This window comes from Oncorhynchus kisutch, unplaced genomic scaffold (genome assembly GCF_002021735.2).
Source record: "Oncorhynchus kisutch isolate 150728-3 unplaced genomic scaffold, Okis_V2 Okis04b-Okis11a_hom, whole genome shotgun sequence".
NCBI classification, from domain to species: domain Eukaryota; kingdom Metazoa; phylum Chordata; class Actinopteri; order Salmoniformes; family Salmonidae; genus Oncorhynchus; species Oncorhynchus kisutch.
Genome location: NW_022261981.1, coordinates 9,042,537 through 9,055,172, shown reverse-complemented (window position 1 = coordinate 9,055,172; position 12,636 = coordinate 9,042,537). Strand labels below are relative to the sequence as shown.

The 12,636-nt window shown below is 47.1% G+C and overlaps 1 protein-coding gene across 1 annotated transcript in view; it reads left to right on the top strand.

Annotated features, from left to right (window-relative positions):
• LOC116359717 (dedicator of cytokinesis protein 1-like) overlaps positions 1-12,636 on the top strand; it is a gene marked incomplete at its 5' end in the record, with an annotated part of 464,327 nt that overhangs the window by 252,271 nt on the left and 199,420 nt on the right. Inside the window, 1 exon segment of the mRNA XM_031813059.1 lies at positions 8,464-8,565. Within this exon segment, the coding sequence (XP_031668919.1) occupies positions 8,464-8,565 (102 nt within the window).

Sequence of the window (12,636 nt, the reverse complement as noted above, 5' to 3'; positions counted from 1 at the left end):
TCTGGTCTATAGTAGTGCACTATATAGAGAATAGGGTGCAATTTGTGACGCAAAAAAAAAAATCAGCTCCCATTTAATTTGCCTTGATGTATTTTTCCCTCCCATTACCAGCCCCCAGTGGTTACAGCATCAATTACATTGTTTTGGAATGAAGCTCAAAGGGGCACTCCGTAGTTTAAACATTAACAACGTACCTACCTCTGTTGTTGTTTTTAAAAAGCTAAGGAATGGACATGGAGAAACACTCTTAAATTCACAGACAAGAGTTATGGATGCAGCGACAAATGATCGTTTTATGTGTTGAGTCTATACAGTGTTTTGTTTACAATGTTTATATTGCCGTTAAAAACGAGCTGATATTTTGGGGTTCTGATGGAGTGTGACAGTTGAACTAAACTCATGAGGGATTCATAAATTATATTATTCAACCATCAATGGGTATATATCATTAAATTATGTATGGATGTAGCAACTGCAGATTGGGCCTTTTTAAAGGATCATTCAAATCTGTCCGCCAGTATATTAATGAGGGATTAATCTGCTTTATTCCCTTAGTAAATAATATTATATAATCTGTGCTAGATTAATCTGTTTTATTACCTTGGGGAATCATCTCTAATCTGTGCTAGATTAATCTGTTTTATTACCTTGGTAAATAATATTATATAATCTGTGCTAGATTAATCTGTTTTATTACCTTGTGGAATCATCTCTAATCTGTGCTAGATTAATCATGTTTCATTACCTTGTGGAATCATCTCTAATCTGTGCTAGATTAATCTGTTGCATTACCTTGTGGAATCATCTCTAATCTGTGCTAGATTAATCTGTTGCATTACCTTGTGGAATCATCTCTAATCTGTGCTAGATTAATCTGTTTTATTACCTTGTGGAATCATCTCTAATCTGTGCTAGATTAATCATGTTTCATTACCTTGGGGAATCATCTCTAATCTGTGCTAGATTAATCATGTTTCATTACCTTGTGGAATCATCTCTAATCTGTGCTAGATTAATCTGTTGCATTACCTTGTGGAATCATCTCTAATCTGTGCTAGATTAATCTGTTTTATTACCTTGTGGAATCATCTCTAATCTGTGCTAGATTAATCTGATTTATTCCTTTGGAGAATAATCTGATTTAGTCTGCTAGATTAATCTGCTCTATTCCCATGGGGAATAATCTAGTCTGTGCTAGAGCAATCTGCTCTATTCCCATGGGGAATAATCTAGTCTGCGCTAGAGTAATCTGCTCTATTCCCATGGGGAATAATCTAGTCTGTGCTAGAGTAATCTGTTCTATTCCAATGGGGAACAATCTAGTCTGTGCTAGAGTAATCTGCTCTATTCCCATGGGGAATAATCTAGTCTGTGCTAGAGTAATCCCATGGGAAATAATCTAGTCTGTGCTAGAGTAATCTGCTCTATTCCCATGGGGAATAATCTACTGTTCTGTTGTAGCACAGCAATTTAGAAAGAGAGGCAGCTGGGCCATGACTATTTATTTACTGAGTTCCCTCTTTCGTTTCCTCCTCCTGTTTCCTCCCTCTCTACCCCCTTCTCTCTTCCTTAATCTGCCCCTGTTATCAAGTAATAGGATCCTTTGTTCAGCGGTTAGGGAAAGAAGGAAAGGGAATGAGGAGCATCCGTTCAGACTCCTTTCTAATCAAGCCTAGTCTAATTGGTCTCCGTTCTCAGGCTGTAGTGACGGGAGACCAGGGAAGGTACCTCTGACCGGTATTATCTCTCCAGGCTTGGGAACATAGGGGGGAGGCAGGTAGCCTAGTGGTTAGAGGCAGGGAGCCTAGTGGTTAGAGGCAGGGAGCCTAGTGGTTAGAGGCAGGGAGCCTAGTGGTTAGAGGCAGGTAGCCTAGTGGTTAGAGGCAGGTAGCCTAGTGGTTAGAGGCAGGGTGCCTAGTGGTTAGATGCAGGTAGCCTAGTGGTTAGAGGCAGGTAGCCTAGTGGTTAGAGGCAGGTAGCCTAGTGGTTAGAGGCAGGGAGCCTAGTGGTTAGAGGCAGGGAGCCTAGTGGTTAGAGGCAGGGAGCCTAGTGGTTAGAGGCAGGGAGCCTAGTGGTTAGAGGCAGGGAGCCTAGTGGTTAGAGGCAGGTAGCCTAGTGGTTAGAGACAGGTAGCCTAGTGGTTAGAGGCAGGGAGCCTAGTGGTTAGAGGCAGGTAGCCTAGTGGTTAGAGGCAGGGAGCCTAGTGGTTAGAGGCAGGGAGCCTAGTGGTTAGAGGCAGGGAGCCTAGTGGTTAGAGGCAGGTAGCCTAGTGGTTAGAGGCAGGTAGCCTAGTGGTTAGAGGCAGGGAGCCTTGTGGTTAGAGGCAGGGAGCCTTGTGGTTAGAGGCAGGTAGCCTAGTGGTTAGAGGCAGGTAGCCTAGTGGTTAGAGGCAGGTAGCCTAGTGGTTAGAGGCAGGTAGCCTAGTGGTTAGAGGCAGGGAGCCTAGTGGTTAGAGGCAGGTAGCCTAGTGGTTAGAGGCAGGGAGCCTTGTGGTTAGAGGCAGGGAGCCGAGTGGTTAGAGGCAGGTAGCCGAGTGGTTAGAGGCAGGTAGCTTAGTGTTTAGAGTGTTGGACTAGTAACCGAAAGGTTGCATGATCGAATCCCCTTGAGCTGACAAGGTAAAGATCTGTCCTTCTGCCCCTGAACAAGGCAGTTAACCCCACTGTTCCCTGCTAGACCGTCATTGAAAATAAGAATTTGTTCTTAACTGACTTGCCTAGTAAAATAACATTTTAAAAAATTTATTAAATAAAAAATGTCCCCCTTGACTGTTATGATCTCTGAATATTAATATCCCGGGGAATGTGTCCCAAATGGCACCCTATTCCCTACACGGTGCACTGCATACGGTTCTGGTCAAAAGTAGTGCACTACATAGTGTTCTGGTCAAAAGTAGTGCACTACATAGTGTTCTGGTCAAAAGTAGTGCACTACATAGGGTTCTGGTCAAAATTAGTGCACTACATAGGGAAGGAGGGTGCCATTTCCTAGTCCATGTATAAAAAAATTATAAAATGAATCTCCACCCGGCACAGCCAGAAGAGGACTGGCCACCCCTCATAGCCTGGTTCCTCTCTAGGTTTCTAATCTCCACCCGGCACAGCCAGAAGAGGACTGGCCACCCCTCATAGCCTGGTTCCTCTCTAGGTTTCTAATCTCCACCCGGCACAGCCAGAAGAGGACTGGCCACCCCTCATAGCCTGGTTCCTCTACTGGCCACCCCTCATAGCCTGGTTCCTCTCTAGGTTTCTTCCTAGAGTTCTGGCCTTTCTAGGGAGTTTTTCCTAGCCACCGTGCTTCTACACCTGCATTGCTTGCTGTTTGGGGTTTTAGGCTGGGTTTCTGTACAGCACTTTGAGATATCAGCTGATGTACGAAGGGCTTTATAAATAAATTTGATTTGATTTGTGTCACCAGAAAGGTGAAATGTGCTCATTCTGCCCTCTGTGGTTAGAGTTGACTGGTGACTGTGTCTCTGAGGTCGGGCTTCGTTCCAGACAGCTGTAACATCGTGTCTGTCTGAAGGCTTGTCCACACCTCAACACGTTATCATGGCTAATGTGTTCTCATGCACATTGTGGTGATTCAGGTTCACCTTTAATTCAATTCTCTTTTTTCAAGCCTTATTTGAGATGTCAGCATTTATACGAGGGGTGGGGGAGTTGTTTTCTGGGTATTGGTTTACAGTTGTGTAGTTGTAGATCTATAACCCTTCCCTATACTAGTCTCTATAGTTGTTTTCTGGGTATTGGTTTACAGTTGTGTAGTTGTAGACCTATAACCCTTCCCTATACTAGTCTCTATAGTTGTTTTCTGGGTATTGGTTTACAGTTGTGTAGTTGTAGATCTATAACCCTTCCCTATACTAGTCTCTATAGTTGTTTTCTAGGTATTGGTTTACAGTTGTGTAGTTGTAGATCAGGTCAGTTAGTTGATACAGCCAATCAAAACGAATGGGCTGATAATACAGTAGTTATTGATATAACACCGTGGATCAGACTGTTAATCCAGGCCTAATATCCAGACTCTGCTTGGGGTACAGTGTGCTATCAGTCCCCCTAGTGTAGTTAAACTGATAATTGGTCTCTAGAAAACAACCTGTTTTTTACCCAGATCGTAGAAATTACAGTCCATTTCATGTCCTTGTTTTACTTTTCCTCTCCCTGTTGTTCTCCTACAACCGTCCTGCTCCAATCTAACACATTGCAGTCCCTCTACTAGTCTCTATAGCCCTTCCCTCTACTAGTCTCTATAGCCCTTCCCTCTACTAGTCTCTATAGCCCTTCCCTCTACTAGTCTCTATAGCCCTTCCCTCTACTAGTCTCTATAGCCCTTCCCTCTACTAGTCTCTATAGCCCTTCCCTCTACTAGTCTCTATAGCCCTTCCCTCTACTAGTCTCTATAGCCCTTCCCTCTACTAGTCTCTATAGCCCTTCCCTCTACTAGTCTCTATAGCCCTTCCCTCTACTAGTCTATATAGCCCTTCCCTCTACTAGTCTCTATAGCCCTTCCCTCTACTAGTCTCTATAGCCCTTCTCTCTACTAGTCTCTATAGCCCTTCCCTCTACTAGTCTCTATAGCCCTTCCCTCTACTAGTCTCTATAGCCCTTCCCTCTACTAGTCTCTATAGCCCTTCCCTCTACTAGTCTCTATAGCCCTTCCCTCTTGTAGTCTCTATAGCCCTTCCCTATTGTAGTCTCTATAGCCCTTCCCTCTACTAGTCTCTATAGCCCTTCCCTCTACTAGTCTCTATAGCCCTTCCCTCTTGTAGTCTCTATATCCCTTCCCTCTACTAGTCTCTATAGCCCTTCCCTCTTGTAGTCTCTATAGCCCTTCCCTCTACTAGTCTCTATAACCCTTCCCTCTACTAGTCTCTATAGCCCTTCCCTCTACTAGTCTCTATAGCCCTTCCCTCTTGTAGTCTCTATAGCCCTTCCCTCTACTAGTCTCTATAGCCCTTCCCTCTACTAGTCTCTATAGCCCTTCCCTCTTGTAGTCTCTATAACCCTTCCCTCTTGAAGTCTATATAGCCCTTCCCTCTACTAGTCTCTATAGCCCTTCCCTCTACTAGTCTCTATAGCCCTTCCCTCTACTTCTCTATAGCCCTTCCCTCTTGTAGTCTCTATAGCCCTTCCCTCTACTAGTCTCTATAGCCCTTCCCTCTACTAGTCTCTATAGCCCTTCCCTCTTGTAGTCTCTATAACCCTTCCCTCTTGTAGTCTCTATAGCCCTTCCCTCTTGTAGTCTCTATAGCCCTTCCCTCTACTAGTTTCTATAGCCATTCCCTCTTGTAGTCTCTATAGCCCTTCCCTCTTGAAGTCTCTATAGCCCTTCCCTCTACTAGTCTCTATAGCCATTCCCTCTTGTAGTCTCTATAGCCCTTCCCTCTTGTAGTCTCTATAGCCCTTCCCTCTTGTAGTCTCTATAGCCCTTCCCTCTACTAGTCTCTATAGCCCTTCCCTCTACTAGTCTCTATAGCCCTTCCCTCTTGTAGTCTCTATAACCCTTCCCTCTTGTAGTCTCTATAGCCCTTCCCTCTTGTAGTCTCTATAGCCCTTCCCTCTACTAGTTTCTATAGCCATTCCCTCTTGTAGTCTCTATAGCCCTTCCCTCTTGAAGTCTCTATAGCCCTTCCCTCTACTAGTCTCTATAGCCATTCCCTCTTGTAGTCTCTATAGCCCTTCCCTCTTGTAGTCTCTATAGCCCTTCCCTCTTGTAGTCTCTATAGCCCTTCCCTCTACTAGTCTCTATAGACATTCCCTCTTGTAGTCTCTATAGCCCTTCCCTCTTGAAGTCTCTATAATCCTTCCCTCTTGTAGTCTCTATAGCCCTTCCCTCTTGTAGTCTCTATAGCCCTTCCCTCTTGTAGTCTCTATGGCCCTTCCCTCTTGTAGTCTCTTTAACCCTTCCCTCTTGTAGTCTCTTTAACCATTCCCTCTTGTAGTCTCTATAACCCTTCCCTCTTGTAGTCTCTATAGCCTTTCCCTCTTGTAGTCTCTATAACCCTTCCCTCTATAACCATTCCCTTTGTAGTCTCTATAACCCTTCCGTCTTGTAGTCTCTATAGCCCTTCCCTCTACTAGTCTATATAACCCTTGCCTCTTGTAGTCTCTATAGCCCTTCCCTCTTGTAGTCTTTATAACCCTTCCCTCTACTAGTCTATATAACCCTTGCCTCTTGTAGTCTCTATAGCCCTTCCCTCTTGTAGTCTTTATAACCCTTCCCTCTTGTAGTCGCTATAACCCTTCCCTCTTGTAGTCTCTATAACCCTTCCCTCTTGTAGTCTCTATAACCCTTCCCTCTACTAGTCTATATAGCCCTTCCCTCTACTAGTCTATATAGCCCTTCCCTCTTGTAGTCTCTATAGCCATTCCCTCTACTAGTCTATATAACCCTTCCCTCTTGTAGTCTCTATAACCCTTCTGTCTTGTAGTCTCTATAGCCCTTCCCTCTACTAGTCTATATAACCCTTCCCTCTTGTAGTCTATATAACCCTTCCCTCTTGTAGTCTCTATAGCCCTTCCGTCTTGTAGTCTCTATAGCCCGTCCCTGTTGTAAGACACCTTCAGTCAGTCTTGTAGGCTCCACACCCCTCTTCTCACCTCTCCTATTTCTGATTTTGCTGGACCAGTCTCTTCTATCAGAATCACTCTTCATCCCTCCCTTCCTCTCATGTCTAGTATTTCCTCGTCTATTTGATAAGTCCTCTTCCGTTACGTTGAATCCTTAATGGTTTCTGTAGAAACACACCTCTCACAGTGTCGACCGACAGAGAGAGATGTTCATTTTTCACTCCACTTTCTCCAATCCATCTCCCTTGCTCTTGATCCTCCCCCGGACACTTCAACACCAATCAGTTATATCTCACTGTGCCAATGTCTCAAACACTCTCCTCTAACTCTCCTCTCAGCCCAGTTATCCTTCAATGGCTGAGACTGGCTGGGCCTCTCTCCCTGCCTCAGTTCAGGCTTCTGGCTGGGCCTCTCTCCCTGTCTCAGTTCAGGCTTCTAGCTGGGCCTCTCTCCCTGTCTCAGCTCAGGCTTCTGGCTGGGCCTCTCTCCCTGTCTCAGCTCAGGCTTCTGGCTGGTCCTCTCTCCCTGCCTCTGCTCAGGCTTCTGGCTGGGCCTCTCTCCCTGTCTCAGCTCAGGCTTCTGGCTGGGCCTCTCTCCTTGTCTCAGTTCAGGCTTATAGCTGGGCCTCTCTCCCTGTCTCAGTTCAGGCTTCTGGCTGGGCCTCTCTCCCTGTCTGTCTCAGCTCAGGCTTCTGGCTGGCCCTCTCTCCCTGTCTCAGCTCAGGCTTCTGGCTGGGCCTCTCTCCCTGTCTCAGTTCAGGCTTCTGGCTGGGCCTCTCTCCCTGTCTCAGTTCAGGCTTCTAGCTGGGCCTCTCTCCTTGTCTCAGTTCAGGCTTCTAGCTGGGCCTCTCTCCCTGTCTCAGTTCAGGCTTCTGGCTGGTCCTCTCTCCCTGTCTGTTCAGGCTTCTAGCTGGGCCTCTCTCCCTGTCTCAGTTCAGGCTTATGGCTGGGCCTCTCTCCCTGTCTCAGCTCAGGCTTCTGGCTGGGCCTCTCTCCCTGTCTCAGCTCAGGCTTCTGGCTGGCCCTCTCTCCCTGTCTCAGCTCAGGCTTCTGGCTGGGCCTCTCTCCCTGTCTCAGTTCAGGCTTCTGGCTGGTCCTCTCTCCCTGTCTGTTCAGGCTTCTAGCTGGGCCTCTCTCCCTGTCTCAGTTCAGGCTTATGGCTGGGCCTCTCTCCCTGTCTCAGCTCAGGCTTCTGGCTGGGCCTCTCTCCCTGTCTCAGTTCAGGCTTCTAGCTGGGCCTCTCTCCTTGTCTCAGTTCAGGCTTCTAGCTGGGCCTCTCTCCCTGTCTCAGTTCAGGCTTCTGGCTGGTCCTCTCTCCCTGTCTGTTCAGGCTTCTAGCTGGGCCTCTCTCCCTGTCTCAGTTCAGGCTTATGGCTGGGCCTCTCTCCCTGTCTCAGCTCAGGCTTCTGGCTGGGCCTCTCTCCTTGTCTCAGTTCAGGCTTCTAGCTGGGCCTCTCTCCCTGTCTCAGCCCAGCCTGGCTATAGGACCCGTTCCAGGCCTGCTGCTTCTGGCTGGGACTCTCTCCCTGCCTCCCAGTCTCAGCTCAACAGGGTTATTAGCGAGCCCAGCTTCGACTCTGACTTGATAATTGAGCTCATTTTCCTCCTCTCCATCTGCTCCTGCTGCTCCTCAAGACAAACAACAATCATTGAGCCATTGCTTTTACTGGACACCAATTACAGTATGAACTATATGTTTGTATTGTGTATTGAATGTTTTCCTCTCTCTCTCTCTCTCTCTCTCTCTCTCTCCCCCCCCCCCTCTTTCTCTCTCTCTCTCCCTCACCCTCTCTCTTTCTCTTTCTCTCCTCTCTCTCTCCACCTCTCCCCCTCCCTCTCTCTCTCCCTCTCCCCCCCCCTCTCCCCCTCTCTCTGTCTCTCTCTCTGTACAGGGCAGCTTTGTGGCCAGCATGACCGCTACTCTGAGACAGATGGATGACTACCACTACACTCACCTGATCAACACCTTCGGCAAGATGAGGACCGACGTTGTGGTGAGTTCCACGCCTCACTTCCTGACTATACCACTTCCTGACTATACCACTTCCTGACTATACCACTTCCTGACTATACCACTTCCTGACTATACCACTTCCTGACTATACCACTTCCTGACTATACCACTTCCTGACTATACCTCGTCAATTAGCCAAGTCAGACGGCACTGTCTTGCTATGGCTATCTGTTGTGGTGAAGCTACCCTTTCTGTTATAGAAATATAGGCTTTAGAACGACCATCCCATTATAGAACGACCATCCTGTTCAGTCTCCATCGTTGTAGTGGGCAAACCAGAATATCACACCTTAATTTGATAGGTCCATCATCGTTATGCAGATACTGGTGCAGTTTTTTGATGTATTGGAATTCCCCCATTTCCTGATGTAACTTGATATGTTGGGGATCCTCCAATCAGATTCAGGCGTGGAACATTTCCTTGTGAGCTGCCGTGTAAATGGCCCCCAGGATGATATGATAGTTATATTAAATATACAACAAGCACTGCAGGTAGTCTAGTGGTTAGTAGAGCAGGGAGCCTAGTGGTTAGAGCGTTGGGCCAGTAACCTGAAAGGTTGCTAGATTGAATCCCCGAGCTGACAAGGTATAAATCTGTCTTCCTGCCCCTGAGCAAGGCTGTTAACACACTGGTGCCTCCTGGTTGAGTTAAAGAAGACACATTTCAGTTGAATGCATTCAGCTGTACAACTGACTAGGTATCCTCCTTTTCCTATGGAGAGAATTAAATGGGAATGCCATTTGGGACTCATCCCAGGTCTTCATCAGGAACAAATTATCTCCCTGAGGGACTCATCACTGGTCTGCATGAGGAACAAACTATCTCCCTGAGGAACTCATCCCATGACTTCATGAGGAACAAACTATCTCCCTGAGGGACTCATCCCATGACTTCATGAGGAACAAACTATCTCCCTGAGAGACTCATCTCAGATCTTCTCTCAGGAACAAACTCTCTCCCTGAGGGGCTCATCCCAGGTCTTCATGAGGAACAAACTCTCTCCCTGAGGGGCTCATCCCAGGTCTTCATTAGGAACAAACTCTCTCTTCGGTTACGGAAGGAGAGTTGTATGGCATTGAAGCTCGTCTGGAGGTTTGTTAACACAGTGTCCAAATAATGGCCAGAAGTATACAGAATGGTGTCGTCTGCGTAGAGGTGGATCAGAGACTCACCAGCAGGAAGAGTGACATCATTGATGTATACAGAGAAAAGAGTCGGTCCAAGAATTGAACCCTGTGGCACACCCATAGAGACTGCCAGAGGTCCCTGTATATGGCCTCCACATTGACTCTGTACCGGTACCCCCTGTATATGGCCTCCACATTTACTCTGTACCAGTACCCCCTGTATATAGCCTCCACATTGACTCAGTACCATAATACCCTATATGTAGCCTCCACATGGACTCAGTACCATAATACCCTGTATATAGCCTCTACATTGACTCTGTACCAGTACCCCCTGTATGTAGCCTCCACATTGACTCTGTACCAGTACCCCTGTATATAGCCTCCACATTGACTCTGTACCGGTACCCCCTGTATATATCCTCCACATTGCCTCAGTACCATAATACCCTGTATACAGCCTCCACATTGAGTCTGTACCGGTACCCCCTGTATATAGTCTCCACATTGACTCTGTACCGGTACCCCCTGTATATAGCCTACACATTGACTATGTACCAGTACCCCCTGTATATAGACTCTGTACCGGTACCCCCTGTATATAGCCTCCACATTGACTCTGTACCGGTAGCCCCTGTATATAGTCTCCACATTGACTCTTTACCGGTACCTCGTGTATATAGCCTCCACATTGACTCTGTACCGTTACCCCCTGTAAATATCCTCCACATTGACTCAGTACCATAATACCCTATATATAGCCTCCACATGGACTCAGTAACATAATACCCTGTATATAGCCTCTACATTGACTCTGTACCATAATACCCTGTATATAGCCTCCACATTGACTCTGTACCAGTACCCCCTGTATAGAGCCTCCACATTGACTCTGTACCATAATACCCTGTATATGGCCTCCACATTGACTCTGTACCGGTACCCCCTGTATATAGCCTCCACATTGACTCTGTACCGGTAGCCCCTGTATATAGTCTCCACATTGACTCTTTACCGGTACCTCGTGTATATAGCCTCCACATTGACTCTGTACCGTTACCCCCTGTAAATATCCTCCACATTGACTCAGTACCATAATACCCTATATATAGCCTCCACATGGACTCAGTAACATAATACCCTGTATATAGCCTCTACATTGACTCTGTACCATAATACCCTGTATATAGCCTCCACATTGACTCTGTACCAGTACCCCCTGTATAGAGCCTCCACATTGACTCTGTACCATAATACCCTGTATATGGCCTCCACATTGACTCTGTACCGGTACCCCCTGTATATAGCCTCCACATTGACTCTGTACCGGTACCCCCTGTATATAGCCTCCACATTGACTCTGTACCGGTACCCCCTGTATATAGCCCCCACATTGACTCTGTACTAGTACCCCCTGTATATAGCCTCCACATTGACTCTGTACTGGTATCCCCTGTATATAGCCTCCACATTGACTCTGTACCGGTATCCCCTGTATATAGCCTCCACATTGACTATGTACCGGTACCCCCTGTATATAGCCTCCACATTGACTCTGTACCGGTACCCCCTTTATATAGCCTCCACATTGACTCTGTACCGGTACCCCCTGTATATAGCCTCCACATTGACTCTGTACTGGTGCCCCCTGTATATAGCCTCCACATTGACTCTGTACTGGTGTCCCCTGTATATAGCCTCCACACTGACTCTGTACCGGTACCCCCTGTATATAGCCTCCACATTGACTCAGTACCCTAATACCCTGTATATAGCCTCTACATTGACTCTGTACCAGTACCCCCTGTATATAGCCTCCACATGGACTCTGTACCGGTACCCCCTGTATATATCCTCCACATTGCCTCAGTACCATAATACCCTGTATATAGCCTCCACATTGAGTCTGTACCGGTACCCCCTGTATATAGCCTCCACATTGACTCTGTACCAGTACCCCCTGTATATAGACTCTGTACCGGTACCCCCTGTATATAGCCTCCACATTGACTCTGTACCGGTACCCCCTGTATATAGCCTCCACATTGACTCTGTACCGGTACCCCCTGTATATAGCCCCCACATTGACTCTGTACTAGTACCCCCTGTATATAGCCTCCACATTGACTATGTACCGTAATACCCTGTATATAGCCTCCACATTGACTCTGTACCGGTACCCCCTGTATATAGCCTCCACATTGACTCTGTACCAGTACCCCCTGTATATAGCCTCCACATTGACTCTGTACCAGTACCCCCTGTATATAGCCTCCACATTGACTCTGTACTGGTACCCCCTGTATATAGCCTCCACATTGACTCTGTACTGGTATCCCCTGTATATAGCCTCCACATTGACTCTGTACCGGTATCCCCTGTATATAGCCTCCACATTGACTCTGTACCGGTACCCCCTGTATATAGCCTCCACATTGACTCTGTACCGGTACCCCCTGTATATAGCCCCCACATTGACTCTGTACTGGTACCCCCTGTATATAGCCTCCACATTGACTCTGTACTGGTGTCCCCTGTATATAGCCTCCACACTGACTCTGTACCGGTACCCCCTGTATATAGCCTCCACATTGACTCAGTACCATAATACCCTGTATATAGCCTCTACATTGACTCTGTACCAGTACCCCCTGTATATAGCCTCCACATGGACTCTGTACCGGTACCCCCTGTATATATCCTCCACATTGCCTCAGTACCATAATACTCTGTATATAGCCTCCACATTGAGTCTGTACCGGTACCCCCTGTATATAGCCTCCACATTTACTCTGTACCAGTACCCCCTGTATATAGACTCTGTACCGGTACCCCCTGTATATAGCCTCCACATTGACTCTGTACCGGTACCCCCTGTATATAGCCTCCACATTGACTCTGTACCGGTACCCCCTGTATATAG